The following is a 23,404-nucleotide window of genomic DNA, read 5'->3' on the forward strand; positions in this document are numbered from 1 at the left end:
AACAAAACACAAAACTGGTCATTTTGAATCCACAGAGCCACCTGTCACAGGTGGCTACTAGACAACTGAGTGATTCCTGTGCTCTCCCTATCTATAATAACAGCAGCTCTGGACGGAGGGGCCATGTGGCCACCCCCTTGAGATCCCTCCTGGAAACCCAGGAGCTATGCTTATTTCCTGTGAAAACTTCCCTAACCACCTCTTCCTGTGCTTAGACCTCATTCTTCGACTGGAACCAGGTGACAGCCTCTGAGGCCACACCCTGATAGAACACAGGATACTAAGGAGGAATGGCTTTGGGGACACAGTGTGTGCAGGGCAAGGTCTGCACCGGGTGCCACTGCAGAGGCCTATGACCACCAAACTACACAGCCTTACTCCAGAAGGATCCTGGAAAGCAGAGCCCCTGGGCCACCAGCACCAAGTCCACCGTGGATCTGCTTGGCTGGACCTCAGCAGGGGTACAAGGACAAACACCCAAGATGGGGCTAGGCCCTGCAGAAGTCCCAGTGGCACCCAGGAGCAGGCACCAGGGTGGGGTGTCCTGGCAGGGCACACTTGCTAGGCCAGTGGCAAAAGGAGGGAGAAGCGATGGGGCATGTGGACCCATGACAAGCATGGGTCCCAGTGCAGCGGAACACGGGGCAGAGGGAGTGTGCTGAGGATGCAGTGTTCCAGAAGCCAGGCGGGGGCCTTGCTGTGCTCTGCCCCAGGCTCTCCACAAGGCAGCAGGGATAGTACCAGATGGAGACGGGGTTACAGGTGCCGCAGGGGAGCGGGGTGCCTGTGAGTCCAAGCAGGCAGGACAAGGAGCTGTTTTTGAAGAACATGACATATGCTGTCACTTGCTGGGGCTGGGGTGGGCAAGGATGGGTGCTTCCCAGGATTGTTCCTGTCTGCCAACTTTTGTTGGGGTTCTGGGCGCCCCCCAGACTCCTCTGCAGGCCCTTAATGAGTGCCTGTGGCCCACCAGGGGCCAGCAGGGATACACAGCTTACCAGCTGCTTTGCCCAGGCCCTTGGCAGTTTCTGGGAGTCCCTCTCCACTGCAGGCCCTGCTCCCCGGGTCTCATCTCCATGTCCTGTATGGGAGCAGCCCTTGCAGACTGTGGGAGCCTGGAGACTCAGTGGGGTGCAGCAGGGGGCTCAGCGCAGAGAGGCTGCTCTCTTCAAAGCCTTGTGCAGGGAGGTCAGCGGCGCCAAGGGCAGCCATCATGTAACGAGGGGAAAAGACAGGGGTCCCCGTAGCCTCATGGCAGGCACCAAGCTCCAGGCACCAACCAAGCCAAACAGGCCCCTGGCAATGGGAGGACAGACCTCAGTGACATTCATCCTAGCTGGGGTCTACCAGAGTGGCCCTCCTCTGGCACACCACGTGGTCAGGCTGCACACTGATGGCCAGGAGCCCAGAGAGGTGTTGACAGGACTGAACGTCTACACTGCCGTCCTTGGGGCAGTCTTGGACCCTGCTCACAGTGCAGTCACCCCACACCCACCTCACACGGTGCAGGACAGGCTGGCCATGTCAGTGCTTTCTGTCCCTGGGGAAGCTGGCTCTCCCAGGCAGCGTGGGTTGCAGGGTCCCTAGCAGGTACTGGTGCTCTGGCTGGAGCTCTCAAAGTAGGACCTGTCCCAGTTTGACCTTGTCTGTGCCCACCTAACCTTCCTGCCTGGGTTCCTGTGACCCATGCTGCCACCACATACAGCCCCCTGGTACATCCACAGCACCTTTACGCACCATTATGCTCCCATGGCTGTACAGCATGGCCTCGCCTTGCCACCAGTGCCTCATGGCCCTCGGCAGGCTGGCCCCAAGCCTTGAGGCTCCCAACAGCCACCACACAATGTCCCCACCAAGCAGGAAGGGATGGTCACGCTGGCCAACGTGGCTCTATATGTCTGCAGAGTGTGCACCGCTCAGCACAGTGGTTGACATGTAACACGCACGTGGGGTGTGGCTGGGACTCATTCTTGCAGGCCACTCACAGCCACTGCTGACGGCTCCCAGGCTGGGGTACCAGGGCAGCTCATGGCCAACTCTGGCAGGGCCAGGAGTAGCCCCCAGTGTGGTGGCCGTCAGTGGAGGGAGGACACCCCCAGGCTGTCACCATGGCCCTCTCCCAAACTTGGCTCTGTTCCTGGCCCCTCCATCTGGGTGACACAGAGGCTTCTACAGGGCATCCATCCTGACGTCTCTCCTCATCGTCCCTGGCCCACAACGTGGACAGCCATCTGTCTGTGACCACAGTAGACTGCACCATCCAGAAGACATGAGAACGGCCTGCAGCAGATCAGACACGGCATGATTTCCAATACATGAAAACTACTGCTGGTGCCGAAAACCTCATGCTCCAAAATCATTTGAGGAAAAGCAACCGAGGGAGGAGGGAAGAAAAGAGGAAGCAAGCCCATCTGTCAGTGCCCGGTCTTGGGGGGGGCTCCAGGTGGTCACAGCAGTGAATGCGTGTGCTCCCTGGCTGTCCATGCCAAGTGCCCACCCAGGAGGTGGCACTGGCCTGTGCCCACTTCTACCAAGATGGAGGCTCTGTGCCATGGTGCCTGAGTGGACAACCTGGCCTTGGCTGCTGCCTGTAGGCTCTGGCCTCCTCAGGCCCTCCTCCCTGTCATCCCATCTGTGAGCTGTGGACACCCTTCCTCCAGAGAGCAGGCCTGACCCAATCTCTGCAGCCACCTGGCCCCCTTCACCCCAAGTCCCAGACTTCAGAAACCCAGCAGACACTGGGAGGGCTCATCCATGTAGTAGGAGTCCAGCCACCTCTCTCCTGTGTTCTGCCCTGGGCTCCTCTGAGACCCCAAGCGCTAACCCTCTGGATCTTCCATTCTTCAGCCTGCAAGACAGAAAGGAAACTGCCTGGGGGGAGACCAGGCCTCTCTACCACTATCCAGGCTATAGCTCTGTGGTACTGGGGCCATACACCAGGCATGGCTGCGCGCTTGCACCTAGGCCCTCCCCACAGTGCTCTCCGAAGCTTCTCCCTAACACTCCCACAATTCTTTGGTCTTAGCTGTACCTTCCTGGACTCCTGTCTCCCTGCCACACCCCCAGTGGGAGCCACTTCCATCCAGGTCTGGCCTCCTCCAGGCCAGCACCACAGGGAAAACACAGGCTCAGTCATGGTCACCAGTACTTCATGTCAGGCTGTCTGGCTTTCCTGGTCTGGGGATGCGGTGGCCCCATGGAATGCCAGCCCTGGTGACCATCCCTGTGGTGCCATGCCTTGGCTGGCTCTGGGCATCTGGGGAGCATCCCAATGACAGCCCATCAGAGATTTCTGAACCTGAACTTTCTGAGCCAGGCCGAGGCCCATCTTGCTTGGCCTCAGCAGCCTCCTGTAGCACCTTCCTGTGAGGGCCGCAGATGTGGTGGCCACAAAGGGTCTCAAACTTATTCCTCCCTGCTGCTGTGGGTTCCTGCACCGGCTGGGACCTCAGCCTGGAGCTTGGTCTGTCCACACTGCAGTGGTGCCCACATCCCCAAGGGGGCTAAACACACACCACTCATGGCCTGTCCTGCTGTGCTGCTAGGCTTCTGTGCAGAGTGGCTGGGGGCCTAGTGAAGGACCATTGGGCTGGATGTGGCACACAGGTGGCAGCCCATGCTGTGGGATGAGTGTCCCCCAGGATGAACCTCCTCTACCACAGGACGCCCTTATCCTACTAGGAGGGCTCCCAACAGGGTGTGCCTGCTAGAGCACACACACCAGCCATGCCTGGGAAGGACAGCAGCCCCTGGGCCTCAGGGGACTGGAGCCTGACACAGGCACCCACGGGCGCCCTAGAGACAGCTAGACTGCCTGCTCTTGCAGGCCTGGAGATCCAATTAAACCAGTTCATTGAGGCTGCTCTCCCCTGCACTCATCCACTGCCAGGGGCAGCAAGGAGGCCTTGAGAGGGGGACTCAAGGTCAGCACAGCAAGTGCTGCAGCAGAGCAGCATGGGGCCAAGCCCTCTCCCCAGCGGATCTGAGTGCAGCCTGGCTGGGTGACAAAGGACAGAATAGATTTACATCTGGAGGCTGGAAGTTGCCTCTCCCCACATATGGAGTTGTGTTTGGCTCAGTCTCTTCTGTAAATGAGGAGCACAATTTGCCTGCCGCAGGAAGGTACTCGAGTAAGGCACAGGGTACGGGTGCTGATTGGGCTCCAGTGCTGCAAGGTCAGGGTGAAAATACAACTCCCCTGGGGGCACGTCTCTGCCCGCCCTTGCAGCTGGGAGTGGAGCTGCAGCAGGTAGGCCTCAGGACCTGGGCCCAGCTTGGTCCACAGCCTTGCTCCTTCTCCCAGCTGCTGCCTCTATCCCCCCAGGTACCCCACAAATGGACCTTTGTCCTGTCACTGCAGATCAGGGAGGAGGTAGCCTCCACTGTCCATGGGAGCTGGGCAGAGGCAGTGCCCCTGGAAAGGCTGTCACCCAGAGCTGGCTGGGCAGGCCCAGAGGGCGCCCCCTGACTAAGACCTGCTCCTGCATCTTCCCACAGGTGATCCTTGAACTACCAAGGGCAATGTGACCCCTGCAGCTGGGCCACACGAGCCACACTCCAGACACCAGGACCCAGCACAAGAGCGCCAGTGGAGGCAATGCAGCCCAGGGTGCTGTGGCCTAGCCTCTCCTTCTGTCTGGGCCTGCAAGGCTGTCATCAGCACAGGAAGGTAGTGCCCCCTAGCTTTACCCTCGCCACCCCTGGCAAACCCTGGGAGCACAGGCCAGACATTCTAAGTACCTTCCATCAGAGAAGGAAAGGATGCAGCTTGGGGAAAGTGCTGTAGCACCCTTAGCCCTGGATATGGGTCCCTCTCTCTGGCAAAGGTAGGGTTGCCAGGCTAAAGGAATAGACCTGGCCACCTTCTACCCATCACTTGGTGGAGCAGCTCAGGGCAGAGTCAGGCCTGAGGGGGCTGCTGAGGCTCAGGTGAGACAAGGCCCTCCAGGTCTTAGCAACAGGCACAGGAGCAACAATTGCACAATGCTGACCAAAACCCAAAGACAGATGAACACGGAGCCCCACTGTGCTACACACACAGGCACCACATACACAAGCATGTTCTACACGGGAACACGTGGCCTCCAGGCTCACCTCTGGGGGAAGGTCGGCTGGAGCCACCACCCCAACCATTGCCCCTAGCTGCAGTCTACGGGCGGCCAAGGGCAGGGACGCATGGGGAGAAAGGTCACACAGGAGCACACTGGAGGCCAATGTGGGGAACTGCTCCAAAGTGGCCTGACCACGGCCTATGGTGGGAGGTGATTGGTACCACAGGTAGTGAGGCACAGGGTAGGCAGCAGCCAGCATCTATTCTGGATATCTGAGCACAGTGCAGGCTCTGCGGGGGTACAGATCTCCTGGCTGTGTGACTCAACACGCCTATGCATCACCTAGGCCCCGGCGGAGTGGTCAACCCCATCCACTAACGAGCCACAGGCTGCAAAGGTGTGAGACACCTGGCTGCCTCCTTCCAGAGATACCTGAGGGCTGAGGGCGTGTGGGCAGGGCTGCTCTGTGGAAGCTGGTGGGTGAGTGCAGACCCGGGGCCCCACTGCAACGTGCCAGACGCCTACGTACTCCTACCCGGCCACTGCTGTCCTCTCAGCCCAGCCTGTCCTCACTGTCCTAGCTCCTGAGGGCATGCCCACACCACACACCCAGAAGTTCCAGAAGAGCCGCCTTGCAGCAGAGCTGGGAGGGCAGTCAGCCTGTGGGACACAGGGCCGGCACTGCCAGCAGCCTCACAGCCCTGCCCTGCAGCACCAAGTATCTGGGAGCTCCAGCGCCTGAGAGTGAGGAAAGTGATTCTAGAACCCCATTCTCCAAGTGAGACACTCCGCAATGGCCTCAAGTCCATCTGCACTGCAGAACATGGCTTCCCTCTGCTGACAAGTGACAGGAAGGGGAGCCAGAGCCAGCTGAGAAGGGGCCTCTCCTCCTCTCCCCATTCTGCAAGGCAGTGACCGGTGTCCACACAGATGGGTGGGTCAATTGTGTGCACTGAGGGCCTGGCCCTTGCCAGAACCCGTGACAGCTGCCCCCAACTCTGGACAGGAAGGCACTTACCCTGGGGTGACAGCAGGAGGGATGACGAGAATGGCCAGCAGTCGGACCTGGTGCAGTGCTTCGGCCACATGAGTGAGCATGTGGATGAGGCCCCTGCAAGAACCAAGAGGCGGGGTCATCCCAGGGAGCCCAGGGCTCCGAGGGCCCGCTGCCTGGGCACAGGGCGGGTCAGACTCTGGAGCTTCCTTACACCAGTGTCACGGAGCAACACAGATGGCCCAGGCTGAGCCCCTTGACAGGGGAGTCAGACCCTTCATGGAGAATATTCCCACCCTGCTGGAGACATGGCCCTCAGGATGGAGACCAGTGTGGGCCTTGAAGGGAGCTGGAAGAGGTGGCCTTTCTCTTCCTGTGCCTAGCACGAAACCTATCCCCTACTCAGGCGTCTCCAGAGCAGATATCCAAGCAGCACCCGAGAAAACTCAGAAAAAGAGGCCCAAATGACCAGGAAGCCCAAGGTCTACATTATGCTCCAGATCCTGAGGTAGGCCTAACACAATAATGACCTGAGGGAGGCCTGGTCAGTCTCAGGCCGTGAAACGCCATGGGACACCCTGAGGGCCACCCCAGGTAGGACTTCAGAAGAAAGGAGGGGCTGAACCTCTGGGCTGGGTAGGAGGTGCACAGGGGCCAGCAATTGGGACAAGAGAGGGAGGGACCCCAGGAAGACCTCTCCATGGCCACCAAGCCTGGGGCCTTTGTGTTACCTGTAAGTATCCCTAGGACACACCAGATTCAAGGGCTGAAAGGGGCCCAGGTCACTCAGCAAGGGACCCAGAGAGTCTGGTAGCTACCATCAACATCTCAAGGCACAGCCTGGAGCTGACCTTTGGTAAGGACAGGTGCGCCACCCTTAGCCCCTCTAGGCACAGAGACCACCAGGGGCCACTCTAGTGGGACCAGCAGTAGCAATGTCCCTTCCAAGGGCTTTGCCAACAGACCTTGGCCTGTGCCCAGGAGGCAGCTGTGTGAGAGCCCACCTGGGCCCAGCCTGCTGGGGTGAGTCCAAGTGAAGGCTGGCAGGATGGACAGCCAGGCCTGGCCTTTTGCAGGGGCAGGCTGTGGCGCAGCTATGGGGCTGATACCCCAGGGCCTGCAGCCTCTTGCCAAAGCCCCTTACCTGTCCCCCTTAGTGTCCTGACACAGCTGTTATCATCACCCTGCTTGGTTTGGGCAGGGACACCCTAGGACCATTGCTACCTGCTGGGAGGAGACCCGGGACCAACACTGTGAATAGAGTTACGTCTCTGGCCAGTACCAGCTGAGGCCACAGGCTGCTACCTACAGCACCCCTTGGAGTTCAAACTGCAGGGACCTCACAGGAAGAAGGGGCTCATCCCTTCCTCCAGGGGGACTTTAACAGGAGGCCCAGGTGAGGACCTGAGATCAGCAGGTCCCCAGGCTGCCCACACACCCCTTCCTGTGGTGCCTGCTGGCCACTGCACAGGACACCTATACTGGCCAGATGGCGCTCTGAAGCAAAGTTGGCAGAGCTGGGGGAGACAGCTCCTGGACACCTCGCCATGCCCGGGAGAGGAGCTAATGGGCTGGCTCCCCAAGCCCATGTGTCACAGACAACCATCATGTGGCTGCCTGAGCCTGCCGACCGTGGCCCTTGGAAGACCGATCTGGTGCGTCAGATCCAGGCTTGATGCCCACAAGGTGACAGGTGGAGCAGGAGGCAGAGACCAAAGTTAGCAGCCTCCTTAAAGATTCCCATGTCTCTCACTGTGCCTGGGCTCATTTTAGGAGGCAGCTGCCAGGCACAGAATGCCCAAGGGACCATCAGGTTAGCAGCCCTGCAACTGCTCCCCCCACCGACATGAGGGGTTGGGTGGCTCCTCTCACTGCCAGCCCCTGCTGCCCATAGCCTCCTGCTCTGATATTAATGACCCATCAGAGCCAGACACAATAAGGCTGTGTTTCATTGTCCACTTAATGCACTGAAACAGAAGCAAGTTACAGCACACCTTGAGTAAACAGAGCTATTGTCCTGGGAGGAGAGGGATGGATGAGAGCTGGCAGTGTCGCCTGAGTGACCCCTCTCCTTCAGAGGGGCCAGAAGGGCAGCTGAGGAGGGCACTGTGCCTAGTGAGGCCTCTGGCGGGGTCCACAGACCCAGGAATACCCTCACTTACTGTGACACGCTCCATCGTCCTCCCCACCCAAACCTCCCAAGGGCACAGAGGGGGCTCAGGTCTGCAGAGGGAATCCTGGCACATCTTTCAATCCTGCCCCTGGGGCTCCACCTCCACAGATTTACACATAGCAGTGCAGATCTGTGCAGGGCTGCTGCCTCCTGGCGGGCACAGCTGAGACCTGCAGTTTTACTGGGAGCACTGACAGTACAGCAGGTGATGAGGACACCTGGGAACCCAAGGATGCCTCTGGGCAGGCAGGGTGGGACAGTGCTTCCCAGCACTGAGCTGGGCCTTAGATACCACTAGAAGTCCCTCAGGCAGGAAAGGAAAGGGAGGATAGCCAACTATGGAACCCGTACTTCTCTGGAGATTGCTGGGCTGGACAGAGGGCTGCAGGCCCCTGTGACACAAGCTTTTCCAAGGGCATCAAGGTGGCACCAGCCCAGGGCAAAGCCTTCCCTCTGGCATCTTGACAACTAGGCAAAGGGCCTGCTTCAGGCGAACTGGGTGAGCTGCCTGAGCAAAACCAGGGAGAGGCCTTTGCTCAAGGCTCTGGCCAGCTTCAAACTGTCCTGGACCTGCAGGAGTTGCAGGCACCTTCCATGACTCCATTCCTCTGGTCACCTGGCCAAGGTGTGGGAACCCAAGTCTCCCAACGAAGCAGCGAGGAGGCACGAGAACGTTGGACAGCTTCCTTCCAGGAGCTGTTGAAAGGGCCTGGACAGCCCTTTCCCAGAGAATGCTGTGGGTGTCACATACACCTCACCCAGCTGGCCTCTTCTCTGTTTGACCCAATGCCTTTGCACTGAGCTACACCTCCAGCTCCCACCCCCTTTTTAACTTTTAATTTTGAGAGTCTAAGTTGCCCAGGCTGGGCTCAAACTGGTGATCCTTAGCCTCCCAAATGCTGGGATTAGGGGTGTGTAACACTATGGCTGAACTTTTGTTAACATCCCAGATGGGCTCTTGTGCACTCAGCGAGGATTTCTGCTTGTGTCCATGCTGGCCCTCGGTCACACTATCTTGACCATCCTCGTGCTGAATCCTCATGGTCAAGATCCTCTGTCCCTTTACCACCCACCAGGGGCTTCGAGGTGGCACAGTGATGTGGCCACTCCCGGCTCCTCTGTGTAGGCTTCCATCTCTGCAGACTCCCCTTCCCATTCCACAGAGACCACGGGAGGAGGCCCTCCCAGACAGCTCCTTCCTCTCTGTGACTGCTAGTCCCGACTGGGTAAGAGACAAAACTCCAGGCAGAGGAGTGAAGCGCAGTTCTGGGTGTGTCTGTGGGCATTTCCAGGGAGGACTGTCATGCAGGCCAGCAAACTGAATGGGAAAACCCACCCTAGTCGTGGGTGGCACCAACCAATGAGCTTGTATCCTGGTTAGAGTAATGAAGGGGAAGAAGAGGAAGCTGGTGCACTTCTGACAGGAGCTCCACCTGCTTGAGCCAGTGCATCTTGTGCTGCCATCATCTTTGCACTTCTGTCTCTGGTGTCTTCAACCTCCCTGGCAGGCTCACCCGAGTGACCCTCCTGGGAGCTTCCAGGTCTTCGACCTTGGACTGGCCCTGGGTCCTTGACCCCTCTCGTTCTGCAGCTTCCATCTTGGGCTGAGCGGCTCCCTGACCCTTTGGCTTTCCAGTGCGCTGACGGCCATGTGCACCCTCCTGCCTCTGATCCTCTGTGCTCTCTAACAAACCCCCTTGCATAAAGATATACATACTTCTTGTTGATTCTGCTCATCCAGACAACCTGACCCAGACACCCGTGCCCCTCCTCAGGCCCCTGACCTCCCACTCACACGTGCTTCTGGCTCAGCAGCTGGCTCCACACCTCTACCACGAAGCCGTCAAAGTGCTGGTTCTGAAAGAAATGGCAGCAGCTGAGGAGCAACAGGGACCCAGGAGGGACAGGAAGAAGGACACAAAATGAGCCACTTCCCTGCCTACCTGGCAAGGTCACAACCCAGCCACAGGCAAGACCCAAGCCTGTGCTGCTCAACCCCCCCAGGGGCAGCGTGGGCCATCTCCACAGGAGCCAGGAGCAGCGGGGCTGCACCCCTGCATTCACCTGCTCAAATTCCTCCAGCTCTGCAGGCCAAACTGCAGGCAGCTGCAGGGATGTGCCTTCCAAGGAGGGAAGTGGAGCTCTGGCCAAGGACCCAAGAAGTTGCCCACCCTTGAGACACCAGAAAACCCTTGCGGTCAAGACGCAGTACACAGCAGCCTGATCCAGGTTGGCACTGTCCTGAGTGGAAGACGTGGGCTGTGCCAGAAAGTGTCCAGGAATACAGCCAGGCAAGAGGAGCTGAGCAAGGCCCTGTGAGAGGCCCAGCCATAGATGAAAGCAGGGAGACAGGGCTTGCGGGGGACGGATAGGTTCTGTCTAGGAGGCGGAGTCTCGTGGCTGTACTGAGGAGCCCCAGCTATACTCAGAGGTCTCACCTTTGCCACCTGGACCACAGTCTTGCTGAGCTCTTCTATCTCATCCTCGCTGTCTAAGACATTCCGGAAATCATCGTAAGTCCAGGCCTCAAACAGAAGACGAGGCACTGGGGGTAGGGACACAAGAGATTGTGATAGTAACCCCAAATTACCCTCCTCTGCTTGTTGCCCCTAAAATGTGTTCCCTTGGCTCCTAGAACTGAGTAAGGATGGAGACAGATGGGGACACCACCTAAGACAGCTAGAGGTCCAGTGTGGAGACCCACACCAGTGCAACCTGGCAAGGGAGGGAGGGAGAGACCCGTCAGGGGAGGAGCAAGGGCGCACTGACAGCCTTCTCGCCTCACCAGGCTTCCAGGAAGAGGCTGGGCAGATCCTGGCTCAGCTGGCTCCCGGCTGTCCATGGTCTGTCTGTAGCCATCTCTGCCCTCAGTCTGACCAGAAGGGTCCCACTGTCCTCCTGTGCAGGGCCCCGCCTGGCCTTGCAAGGCCCCTGGGCCTCACTTGTTCCCAAGTCGTGGCCCAAACCCCACACTCTCAGGGAGCGCTCTGAGTCGGGGGCAGGGGTGCATCTCAGCCCCATCTCTGACCCTGACCACATGCCCACTGCTGCCCAGGCTCCCACTGCAGGCAGAGATACATACCCTCTGCTAGGCAGGGCCAGCCTCACCCTCAGGCCTGGCCTGGGGCTGGCCCTGGGGAACTCAGAAGCTCTTATTAGGTGGGTGAAGGAAGAAAAGGGAAGGAGGACATGGCTGGCTTTGGGGGTCATGGCCCAGGCATGTCATGGTGGGGTCAGCTTGGTCAGAGCTGTCAGGAGCAGGCCCTGCACTTGAGTAGTGCAGCCGAGCCTGAAAGGCCCTCTGAGACCCTCAGGGCCCTCTCCACCCCAGGAGTGGTGCTACCTCCACTGTGCCCCGATGGCTCTCAGGTCTGCTGGACTCACCTATGTGCAGGCCCTTGGCATTCTTCCTCACAGCTCGCATCCAACCTGTGGGGCATGGTGGAGATGCTAAGTCCTGCAGCGGGTGCCCATGCAAGAAGGGAGAACCTCCAAGACAGCAGCACCATCACTCAGGGCAGCTGAGCCCCAGGAGAGAGGAGCTGGAGTGAGAACCCACTTGTCCTGCCCTGGGCACAGCTCTCCACCACCCCTCGTGCTGGCCTTGGCTCCTGCTCCAACCTTTACAGCAGCTCTGAGCTTACTTTTTCTCTTTAGCACAAGGATGGTCTGAGGCAGGACAGAGCTGTGTCTCACCATCCTGAGGGTTATTTCTCCGAGCTGAGGGGCAGCCAGCACCCACCGGACACTCCCTAACACACTGTCCTCTCCCCGCAGTCTTCACAGCACCAGGTAAACCAGTCCTCGTCTCAGAACTTCAAAGCCCGCTAACATGAGGCTCAGTCCCACAGCCTCGAGCACTTCAAAGGACGTGTTGGCAGCACAGTGTCCTGCCAGGCCTCACCTCCTCTCTGAACGCTGCGGAGAACCCTCAAGGAGGGACAGAGGAGAGGGTGCCAATGGCTTGTGCCCATCACTACTCAGGGCTCTACATTCCATGCGCAAGGGAAGTCCTGCCATACAGTCCCCACCCCCAGGGCTCAGCTGGGTCCACAGAGGGTCCCCCTTCGCTGGACACCTCCACCCGGCCTGTCCTGCCCTGCTTGCCTGCCAGCCCCCACCACGGGTCTGCATGGTGGGCTGTGTTCCTGTGAGGGAGCAGGTCACACTTACAGCCATACCCAGAGACACACAACTAGTCACACTTGATGTGCTCTCACACGAACGCACTCTCAACAGTCATCCCACATAGGCCCAGCATCACACACATGCACTGCCACACTCACAGACATATACACAGACGCACACAGATGCACACAGTCTCCTCAGCCCAGCCACCAGCAGATGGGAGGGGACGAGAACCTTGGTCCACATCGTGGAGGCCTGTGATCTCAAACATCTCCCGGCCACGCCTCTTCAGCTGCAGCCAGACAGGTGAGATCTGCGTGAACTTGCTCCCAAAGACCTTGGCCATATCATAGCCATGGCTATTCCACTGGCGGGGAAGACAACAGATAGAAGGGGATGAGTGCTTCCCTGCCTCACCATCAAACTGTCACCCTGGCTGCCCTGCACATGCTCACCCAGGCCAGCTGGCTGGTGCACACGGCACTCAGCCTGGGCAGATGTCAGGCCCCACCTGGGGTGCTCTCCTCCCACCCAAGAGCTGCTGAGACAGCCAGCCCTAGCCTGGGATCCTGGCCACCTGCCCCTCTCCAGGGTTGATCAAGCCTCATCTCTCCAAGTCTCATCCTGAGACAGCAAGCCGGAGTGAGGCCACACGGCCAAGAGCCCTCTAGACTCAGGGCGCATCTGCAGCCACGAGGCAAAAGGCCCAGACAAGTCCTGGTACCTTCCCCGTCATCTCCGGGACAGCACCTGTGGCTGCGGTCACACAGTGGCAGCAGCCCAGGGAGATGAGCACACAGGAGGAGGAGGCAAGCACCATGGGCGAGGGCAGCACGCCAGAGCATCAGGGCCCCTGCACCGAGGTGTGGACTCACAGGAGTGACGTAGCCCAGGACATCCCCAGCGAAGTTCCTCTCCCGTGCCTTTGCGGAGCAGTAGCTGCGATGCTCGAGGACCACGTCCTCAGCTTTGAAGTCTGTCACCACCAAACCCCGCTCCTGGACAGGCTTATCTGAAAACTGAGTCTGAAACAGCAGGAAAAGGAGGAAGCCTTCAGTGTGTGTGCCCACGACGGAATGTGAAACTGGGGAGCCTGTCAGTTTGGTCATGGCCAACATGTCTGGATCAACATGGCAAGGCTAGCCTGGAAACCTGGCAGATGGAGGACTAAGGCACAGCAGGGCTTAGGTCCCGTCTCTGTCTAGGAAGGCTGGGCTGGAAGGAGACCCAGCCCTGCATTCAGAATCCCTAGGACTGAGCCGGGGATTTAGCTCAGTGGTTCTGCCTGCCTTGCAAGCACAAGCACCTGAGTTCGATCTCTGGTACCAAAACCAAACAAACAAACAAACAAAAAAATAAATAAAAAAACAATAGAATCCCTAGGACTGTCCTAAAAGAACACACAGATAGACAGTGGCAGCTGTCAGTGGCCATTCCCACACTTTTTTTCTCTTCTTTTGGTACCGGTGATGGAACCCAGGGCCTTGCCTGCACATACTGAGCAAGTGCTCTGCTGCTGAGTGACATCTGAGCCCTCTGTGCCCACCCTTCTCCGGGCCACTAACACCACTCAACATGCATCTGAGCACAGAAGGCCACACCTGGAGAGAACATGCTACAACCGTGCGGCTCCACTGGCCAAGCTCACTGCACCTCCACGTATGTCCTGTGCCCTGTGAAACTGCCTCCCCTACCGAGCCTCTGTTCCTGAAGTCTTTGTCTGTGTTCTCAACTTGCTGGTTCTGTGCACATTCCAAGGCTCAGTTCAGCTCAGCCTCCATGACCTCACCCCACAGAGCCCCGTGAGAGACAGAGATACCCACTGTGTGGTTCCCTGGCCCAAAGCAGGAAGTCCTGTGACAGCCTGGTTAGCAGCATGGGGTCTGCGGGGTCGAGGGTAGGCTGGGCTAGGCCCCTCCCTCAAGTTTACAATCCCTGGGGACACCAGAGGGACAGCACAGGGCTGCAATGTGAGCACAGCTTGCACCAGAGAAAATGCTGGTGGCACAGGATGCAGGAGCTGAAGCAGGAAGAGCAGATGGCAGCTGTCACAGGAAATGGGCCACATGGGGAGCTACAAGGGGGAAAAGGGTGACACTGAGCAAGTTGTCACTCTTAGAATGTGGCTGCAGGGGCTGCTCGCTCGGAGCTGTGGTGGCCACACCCCAGAGCGGCCCCATCCACAGGCCAGCCACCATCACACACGCCAACAACCGTGGCTCCTCTGACGGCCCCTCTGTTCATCCGGCTCACAGCCCCAGCCAGTCAGGGAAGAGGGTGACAGGGAGGTCACCTCACATCCCCAGTACCGTACCTTCTCCAGTAGTGTCTTTGAGGCAGCTTTTTTGGCATCTGATTTTGACAAGGTGGCACACACGGAGCCCCAGGCCAGGGTGAGCCAGAGGATGGGGAGGAGCGTCCACATGGTGGGCAGTCACAGCAGGGTCAGCCTCCAGGGCCAGGGGGCTGTGGGGAGAGCAGAGCACGTGGAGAGCTGACCACAGGGTTGTGGCGTGGCCAGCAGCCCCCTGCTAAAGGGCCTGGTTCCTCGGTCCCCAGCACCGGCCCTCTCCTGGGCCAGCCCAGGTGGCTAAGTTGAGTCTCCTCTCAGGTACCAGACAGGAGTTCTGCCACAGATACTCCCAACTACCTAGGCTGTCCTGTCCATGGCCTACCATCTAGGAAAATGCTGTCCCCCACTCGCCCCTCAGGCCCAAGGAAATCTCAGCCACAGTGAAGCATAAAATAATGAGGCCACAAAAGGTATCACAAAAAATTATGAAGACCTATTTATATAATCTCAAGGTAGGGAAGGCTTTTCCAACTGGTATCAGCATAGGAGAGGTTATGAAAGAAAATACCGTAAAAATGACATGAAAATGTAAAACTTTCAAAGACAGGCACCATGGCACACACCTGTACTGTCAGCTATTCAAGAGGCTGAGAGGCAGGAGGATCACTTGAACCCATGAGTTCCAGGCTAGACGAGGCAACATAAAGTAAATTTTTGGGTTATTTTGAGACAGGGTCAGGCTGTCCTTGAATTCACTATGTAGTGTAGGCTGGCCTGAACTCTTGCCTAAGCCTCCCAAGTGCTAGGATTATAGGCTTGCACCACTATGCTCAGCTAACATAAAATTTTCATTTAGGAACCAAACCGCAAATTTAAAAGCAAGTAAGTCAGGGCTGGGGATGTAGCTCAGTGGCACAGTGCCTGCCTGGCAAATGCAAGGTCCTAAGTTTGATCACCAATACAAAAAAAAAAAAAAAAAAAGCAAATAAGTCAGAATAAATATATTTGGAACATACCTGGCAATGAGTTTCTACCCATTAAAAAAAAAATCTTACAAATTGAGAATAAAAGACAATTGTGGGTGGTGGTACCTGCCTATAATCTCAGAATTTTGGGAGGTAGCAGTGCTGAAAATTCAAGCCAAGCCTGGGCAATGCAGTAACTTAGCCAAGAACCTGTCTCAAGATAAAAATAAAAGGAGATCCTCAATTTAATCCCTTAGCACTGAAAAGGGGGGAAAATAAAAAACAAGACACCTCAGTGAAAAATGTTCTACTAAAAAATAAGAAAGGGCTAGGAATAGTGGCACATGCCTACAATCCTAGATAAAGAAAGGGCTAGGAATAGTGGCACATGCCTGTAATCCTAGATACTCAGAAGGCTGAGTCAGGAGGGTCACAAGTTCGAGGTTAGCATGGGCAGCACATCAAGACTGTCGCCAAGTAAAAAAATCAGAAGGGCTAGGATGAAGCTCCATAGTAGAGCCACCTGCCTAGCGCGTGTGAAACCTGGGGTTCAATTTCCAAAACCACAAAGAGGGGCAAGAAGAGGTACGGTTTGATTTGGATAGAGCCTCGGAAGTGAGTAGTTCAGCCTCACCCAGGAGCATCCATACTGCTCAGCGTACAGAGCACGGAGAGATGGCTGCACCAGGATCTGGCAATGCCTTGGGCTGAGGGGGAATTTGTGCCAGGAAGAGCTGTGCAGATGACAGTTTGGTTACAAACATCACACTGTCCAGTGTGCACTCCATGTACTCTCCAGATGTACACTGGGGATATCCACACAAGAACCACGCAATGGACCTGACATGTCTGGGTACTGCACAGGCAGGGACCATGGCACTTGCAACTGTGCTAGTCGATGCACAGACATCACAAAACTGCATTTATGTGGCACAGCCTGTCTTTACGTGTGCATACCCTTGTGGAAAAGTATACAGGGCTAGGTCACCTGTACCCAGCCGGAATCGTGGCTCCTCAGGAGGCATGTTTAAAGCCAGTCTGGGTAACTTAGTGCAACCTTGTCTCAAAATAAAAATAAAAAGGGCTGGGAGCTGGGCATGGTGGTGGACGCCTGTAATCCCAGCACTCGGGAGGCTGAGGCAGGAGGATCACTGTGAGTTCGAGACCAGCCTGGGCTACAGAGTGAGTTCCAGGTCAGTCTCAACTACATAGTGAGAACTTGTCTCAAAAAGGCCGGGTGGTGGTGGCTGGGGCTCTAACTCAGGGGTAGAGCACCGCCAGGTTCAATCACCAATACCCCTAAAACTATGTAAGGAAGCTGAAAAGTAAACAAGCTAGCTATCAGGAATTACTGCTCATTTCTTCTTTTATCTGCACTCTCTGGTTTTTCTGCATCAAACCCCCTCACCCTTCAACACTGGTGATTGAACCCAGGGCCTTGACACTGAGCTATAACCCCAGCTATTTTCATTTTTAAGTTGGTAAATTGTCTGGGCTGGGTTCAAACTTGTGATCTTCCTACCTTGGCCTCTCTTGGGGATTACAGGTGTGCAACACCTTGCCTAGCTGCCCTGAACTACTAGTTGTTGGGTTCATTTTCAGATTCTAAGCAATTCTGCTTCCTTTCTTTGCACTTTCCAAGGGCAGCTGGGCAAGCATGGCTCAGCCATGCCGAGTCCTCCAAGCCCTCAGGACATCAGGTGTATGGGAGCCTGTTGCCTAGTCTGACTTCCAGAGTAGCTGCAGAGCCTGCAGAGCCCAGGCACAGGTAGGCAGAGAACCATAGGTACTTCTGAGGACAGCAGAACCCAGGCCAGAGGCCCAGGAGCTCTGGCCAGAGCCAGGCCCACCCTAGCTCACCCCCACAACTCCAGCTGGGCTCCTGCAGGGTACAGACCACCCCATTCCACTGTCATTTCCTTGGGTACCTTGGGTAAGACCTGGCCCCCAAAGCAACCCCCACATGTGTGAAAAGTGGCAGGCATAGGACAGCCTGGCCCTCAGGGTGAGGAGCTAGGAGTTAGGAGGGGAACAGTTGCGTAGAACAGCATTTTGTGTTGTGCATAAAGCCCCAGATGGTGACTGAGTGTCACAGCTACCCCGAGGGGTGAGACCAGGGCTGGATCACAGCCCTCCCTGCCTGATGCCCTTCCCACCAGCCCCTTTCCAGCGTCAGAATCTGAATCAAGGGGAAGCAGCCTTTCCCCAGCCCTTAGCTGGCTGCTATGCTCTGAGGCTTGGGCTGGGTGGCTCACACCTCCAGGGGTTTGATGAGGTGGCAAGTGGCCCAGAATCTCCTGCACCTTGCCTGGCCAGGCTGAGACTGTGGTTGCCACAGCCCCTTCCATGGCTACAGGCTCCTTCTCTCCCCTGGGTGACATGTGTCACTGAAGAGATGAGAAACCAAACCGGGAGATCCTCCAGGGAAGTGGTCCAGGAGTAACCTGAGAGGGTGCCTGGCCTGCCATGGCCTGTTCTTGCAGCAGGGCCACTGTCCACCTACCTGGATCCAGCTGTCTACCACCTGCCAAGTTCTCAACCTCCAGGAAGAAAGAGTAAAGTAGAGGGGCCTTTCTGGACATTCAGGGTAGGATGGTGGGCCCGTCTGCTTCTGTATCTGGCAGGGAGGCACCAGAAGAACCGGATGAGGTGCAAGGTCAGGGCCACTGCTGCCACTGACCATCCATCCTTGGCAGTCTATGGGATGAAGGCTGCTCCTGAGTGCTGAGTTCTGTCTTCTCAGACTGACTGCCAGGGAAGTGTGATACGTGTGTGTGAGGGTGCTCAGGCTGCCACACTCCCCATATCCACCCCTTCACACCACTGGTCACTACTCCAAGGCTGATGAAGGTCAACTTTCCATGGTGCTCTTCACATAGCTGACTCCTGGGTTCTCACACTGTTCTTGCATCAAAATGTGTGTTGTTCCCATATACCATGTGCCACTCCTTTGGGCACAAAGGCCTGCACAAAGTGTAGTGTGTTGTGACATTACCCAACTACATCTCAGAACCTGCTTCATAGCAAACTAGGCATGCTGGGTGTGGTGGGACCACACCTGTAATTCCAGCACCTGGTTGGTAGGCTAAGGACGGAGGGTACCAGCCAGTTCAAGGGCACCTGAACTACAGAAGAAAGTCTCAAAACACCCAAAAAAAAAAATAAATAAATAAATAAATAATCACGCTAACAAAGAAATGCAGTGTTGTCGCTGTTTTGGGGCTCTGAGTCCCATAGCACTGGTTGATGAAATGCAAACGCTTTTCACGCAGACCCACGTAACAAACGAACCAGCATGTGCAGAGGGAAAGAAGCAGATTGAAACTAATCTTCCTCAGTGACTCACTCTGACTTTTGCTAGGAACTGGCTTCTCCTGCTTAGGCTGACCCCAATGCTGGTACTTCGTGATATGAGGAATGTTGATCAATGTACCCTGGGTGTCCGTGGCTGAGGCCAGCGGCTGGATGCCTGTTTTGCAATGTTTGGGACTGAGCACTGTGTGTGCTAGGCAAGTGCTCTACCACTAAGCCACACCTTCAGCCCTGAGCTAACTTTGTTACCAGAAAGGCTGCTCCTATGGCAAGTAGCATGGTCATGTCTGTGGTCACCTCTGAGCACACATTTTGGAGCCAATGATGTTCTCATGGTGACAGGTGAGTGTGTATGCTCAGAAATAAAGGGGGCATAGGAGGCAGGAATCACAACCCCGGGTGATGTTTATTGACCATGTGTTGCATGCCAACCTGGTGTTTGCGCATGGTTTTCTCCACACCCGGACATAGTTACCCCATTCAAGGATGAGAAGACTGACCCAGCAGGCAGCCTGCTCACCACTGGGGCGCGCAGCCACGTCACTACACCAATTTCATAGCGCAGGACAAACAGGACAGCTATGAGATAGCGCAAGGTCCATTTCTGTCGCCAGCCTGTGGTCCCTCGACCTGTCTGGGCTTCAATATAGAACCTGCGAAGCAAGTGGCGGGCTAGTCACCCTCCAACGTGGAGTCTCCAGCCCTACACAGGGTGAGACCTGGCTTGCCGCATGCACAAGCTCAAGGAGCCACCTGTGCGCACTCGGGGGACACCCTGGGTCCTTGGCCGTGCTCTCTTGCCCGGGACCTGTGGCCACCACCATGCACACTAACTACAATCGTTCTCCGCACCAGCTTCCATTCAACGATTCCCGTGTTCTGATCCTCACGCACTCTATGCACGTTCATCGGACGCCGTCCCGCATGTTGCCTCCTACGGCACACTGGCTCCCGGCCTGGGTCTCGTCGCTTTCGCTCCTCCGCACTCGCTTCTTCGCTCCCACACTCGCTCACTTGCCCACCTTCACACGCTCACACTCCCCCGCGCGACGTCCTTCCGACTCCCACACACGCGCCCGCCCGGCGTAGCCCGCGCCTCTTGCTCGTCAAGTCCCTGCCCGGCGCGCCCACCTCGAAGCGGAGAAGCCGAGGCAGCTAGAAGAGGAGGGCAGGGCAGCAGCCCACAGCTCACCTTCATGTCCGGAGGCCGGCCAGACCCGTAGTGCCTGACCCGTAGACGCATCAACGCTCCGGAAGTCCCGCCCACAGCCCGCAGCTCACGCCACGCTAGCTTCCGACCGCAGCGCAAGGCACACTGGGGGGGCGGGGCCTGCAGCGTTGCAGCTGGCACCTGTTGGCTTGTTGGACGGCCGTGGGCGCGGCCGTGGGCGGGGCTTGCAAGCCGCTGGTCCCTGCGGGTCCCCAGTGCGGCAGTTCCTGGTAGTTTAGCGCCACCTGAGTCTGGGACGCCCTGTGCACTAGGCTATGTGACCTAGATAGCGCAAACCCACGTGTCTGGAGTCGGGACTTTCAATCCTCCCCTAGGTATTGCAGGTTGAGCGAGCGGGAACCCAGAGGCAGACAGACCCCCAACCCCACCTCAGGCCCCCCCGAGAAGAGCGGGGCTGCCTCACACTGTAGTGTGTACGCGTCGCCACTTTTCAGTCACTAGCGACCAGGCCCCACCTTACTCCTCTGCTGTTCCCAGCAGCTTTCTGCAAAACCTCACCGCTGGTCCCCACTCAGCCCCAGCTCCAGGACAACTCTGCGGCCAGTTCCTTATTCCTGCTGCCTCGGAGGCTTCTCCACGAGGGAGCTGTGGTTGATCTTTCTAATCACGTTTCCTTCTTTCTCTTCCTCATATTTTGTGCCTGCTTCCCCGTCTTTCCCGAGGGGCTGGGAGTGTGGGGCTGGGAGTGTGGGGCTGGGAGTGTGTAGTGGGGCTGTTTGCTTTCCTGGTATCCAGCTCAGCACCTCGCTAGTGGCAAGGGGCCCAGATGATGACCACAAGTCAGCAGAACTCTGGAGAGGGCCCCTGAGCTGTGCGGGGTGTCCTGGGAGTCACGCAGTCACTTGAATGGGAGAAGCATTATCCACCTCAGCGTCCCCTCCAGATCTGAGGTCTTCGAATGAAAGAGCAAAACCCATTCGGGGTGCACCCCACTCCCCTGCAGAGCTCCTTTGGGCATTGCTGGAGTCCTGCCGAGTTGCCAGATGGCACCAAGGGGCTAGGTCCCTGTGCTGAAATGCTTCTGTCAGCCACAGAAGGCAGAGAAGGTCAAGCAAGACTCAAGCACAAAAAGCCTGAGAGCCATAGCTGTTACCATTTCTGTATTGAGTGAACCCTGACCACAGTTGTGTTTCATGTTCAGGTTTCTGAAGCATCCAAAATAACTTCGGGTTTACTGCATTGAAAGTTTTCATCTGAGTTCTTCAGTGAGACTTCAATTCAGATACAAAGTAGAAAAGGATACTTTATAAATTTACAGATTCAGATTGGGTATGCGGCACATGCCTGTAATTCCAGCACTTGGGGGGCTGAGGCTGGAGGATTACAAGTTTAAGTCTAGCCTGAACTACATAATGAGACCCTAAAATTCCAGAAAGAAATTGGGCTTTGAATTTATATGTTCAATAAACTGATCCTAATGATTTGAATTTAATGTATGTCTGAGTCTAACCACCTTGCCCAGGCACTAAGCTAGGCTTCAGCACCATCTCCAACCCCTACCAGCATGGTGAGGGGTAACCCTACTAAGGCTCTGAGATGGACTTGGCCAGAGCTGCCCCTGAGGCTGTCCTGCCTTGCCTGCCTGCTTGCAGTGGACAGTGGAGAACAGGAAGGGCAGGGACAGCCACTGTGCACAGAGGGGGCCTGCAAATTCAAGCATTTCTGTTGCTGACTGAAATCCTGCTTTTGCTCTCAGATGACCCACTCTGGTGTACCTGGCCAGCAAGGTTGCTATCTCTCAAGGATGGCCTTAAGGCCTCCCTGGGTTCCCAGGGGAGCCCAACAAGCAGCCGGCACCCTGGGGCAGGGCTTGCTTCTTCCCTGGGCTGGCCAGTGCCCTGGGTGTGGTGAGTGTGGGGTGCTGGCCTTGCAGATGGCCCTGGGATATTCCTCATTTGCTGAGTCAACATAAGCAAAGCTCTTCCTGACAGTGGCAGCCTGTGACTCTGTCCTGTTCTAAGGAAAGGCCTTGGCTGATGTTACCCAGAGAGCAGGACATAGGCCATGATTGCTGACTGTGTCCTGTCTGTCCCGGCCCCCAGGGACAGTCCAATTTAGAGTCCGGAAGTCTAGGAAGAGGGTCGCACACCAGGCCTCCCGAACAGAGTCCACCCCTGTGGTCACGCATCCTCCCTGGGTGCTGGGATAAGCGAATTCAAGGGCGCAGGAAACAGGAAGCTGCATGTGCACATGCAGGGACGCTGGGGATGGAGGTGCAGAGCCAGCACAGCAGATTCTTGTCTGTGTTCCCTGTGAGAGCCCTGTTGGCTGGAGTGGCCGTGGTCAGGGTGACATCTGTGTAGAGGAGTCTGGTCACAGCCAGTGGGCGCTGAGCCCCAGGGAGAGTGTCCAGTCCTCTGTGCATTAGCATAAAGAGAAGGACCCTGTGTTCCAAGGCCCCAGGCACAGGTTTCTTCCTCTCAACATCCTGCAAAGGTCTCAAAATCCTGAAAACCGAGGGGAGGGGACTGGGTGTGTAGCATCCTGGGAATGTGACCTTACTCGGAAGCTGGGTCCCTATAGATGTGCTCACATAAGGACCTTGGATGGGATCATCCTGGATCAGGACAGGGCCTGAATCCAGTGACTGAGGTACTAAAAGAGGAGAGAGAGACAAACACAGGTAAGAGGGCCATGTGAGGACAGGGGCATTAATGGGGTCCCAGGGATCCTGTCTAGGGCCCCAGGGACATGGTAGCTGGTGCAGGGCTCCCAGGAGGACCCCACCCAGCTGACCTCTTGATTTTGCACTTCTGTCCTCCAGAATTCGAGGAACAAATTCCTGCAGTTTGGAACTGTCTGGCTTGTAGTTGCTTATCACAGCAGCCCTGGGAAACCTATTCTGCCATGTTGAAATCCCTCCCGCACCGGGTGATATTTTCTGTCAGTTGCTTTCTTTCCTGAAACTTTTTCTCAGGCCAATTTTAAAATGAATGTGTCTTACATTACCTCACCCTGCAGGGCTGTAAAGGAAGGAGTCAGGGCTGAGTGCCAGGGGTGGCGGTGGGTGCTGGCCAAGAAGAATACTTGCTACAAAATACCCCAAGCCATGCATAGCCAGCCTGGCCTAGGGAGTTGTGGGTTCCTGCTGTAGGACAGAGAAGGGACAGCACCCTGGGGAAGGGTGGGACTTTCAAAGCTACCTTGTCTGCACCTCTCTGCCTGGTGTCACCTGATGCATTACTCCTGTGGTTTTGGTCACTGGAGGGGGTGGCATTTCCCAAAAGTTGACTGTTAATGGTGTTAAGACTGGAGGG

General features: G+C 56.8%; 1 protein-coding gene across 4 annotated transcripts in view; it reads right to left on the reverse strand.

Annotated features, from left to right (window-relative positions):
- Chid1 (chitinase domain containing 1) overlaps nucleotides 1–20,206 on the reverse strand; it is a 31,192-nt gene extending 10,986 nt beyond the window's left edge. The window contains exons 1-9 of one of the 4 annotated variants that reach the window (XM_010640377.2): nucleotides 20,109–20,185; nucleotides 19,417–19,569; nucleotides 14,661–14,812; nucleotides 13,222–13,371; nucleotides 12,581–12,713; nucleotides 11,603–11,647; nucleotides 10,657–10,763; nucleotides 10,014–10,075; nucleotides 6,070–6,162 (exon numbers count right to left, since the gene is read on the reverse strand). In XM_010640377.2, the coding sequence (XP_010638679.1) occupies nucleotides 6,070–6,162; nucleotides 10,014–10,075; nucleotides 10,657–10,763; nucleotides 11,603–11,647; nucleotides 12,581–12,713; nucleotides 13,222–13,371; nucleotides 14,661–14,771 (701 nt within the window). In that variant the 5' untranslated portion in view covers nucleotides 14,772–14,812; nucleotides 19,417–19,569; nucleotides 20,109–20,185. Of the gene's footprint in view, nucleotides 1–6,069; nucleotides 6,163–10,013; nucleotides 10,076–10,656; nucleotides 10,764–11,602; nucleotides 11,648–12,580; nucleotides 12,714–13,221; nucleotides 13,372–14,660; nucleotides 14,813–15,262; nucleotides 15,285–19,416; nucleotides 19,570–20,047 lie in introns of those variants that run through there. The other 3 variants (XM_010640376.2, XM_010640379.1, XM_010640380.2) reach the window with 3 other exon arrangements.
- Between the last annotated feature and the right edge of the window lie 3,198 nt (nucleotides 20,207–23,404).

This window comes from Fukomys damarensis, unplaced genomic scaffold (assembly GCF_012274545.1).
Source record: "Fukomys damarensis isolate Sample0158 unplaced genomic scaffold, DMR_v1.0_HiC HiC_scaffold_16, whole genome shotgun sequence".
NCBI lineage: Eukaryota > Metazoa > Chordata > Mammalia > Rodentia > Bathyergidae > Fukomys > Fukomys damarensis.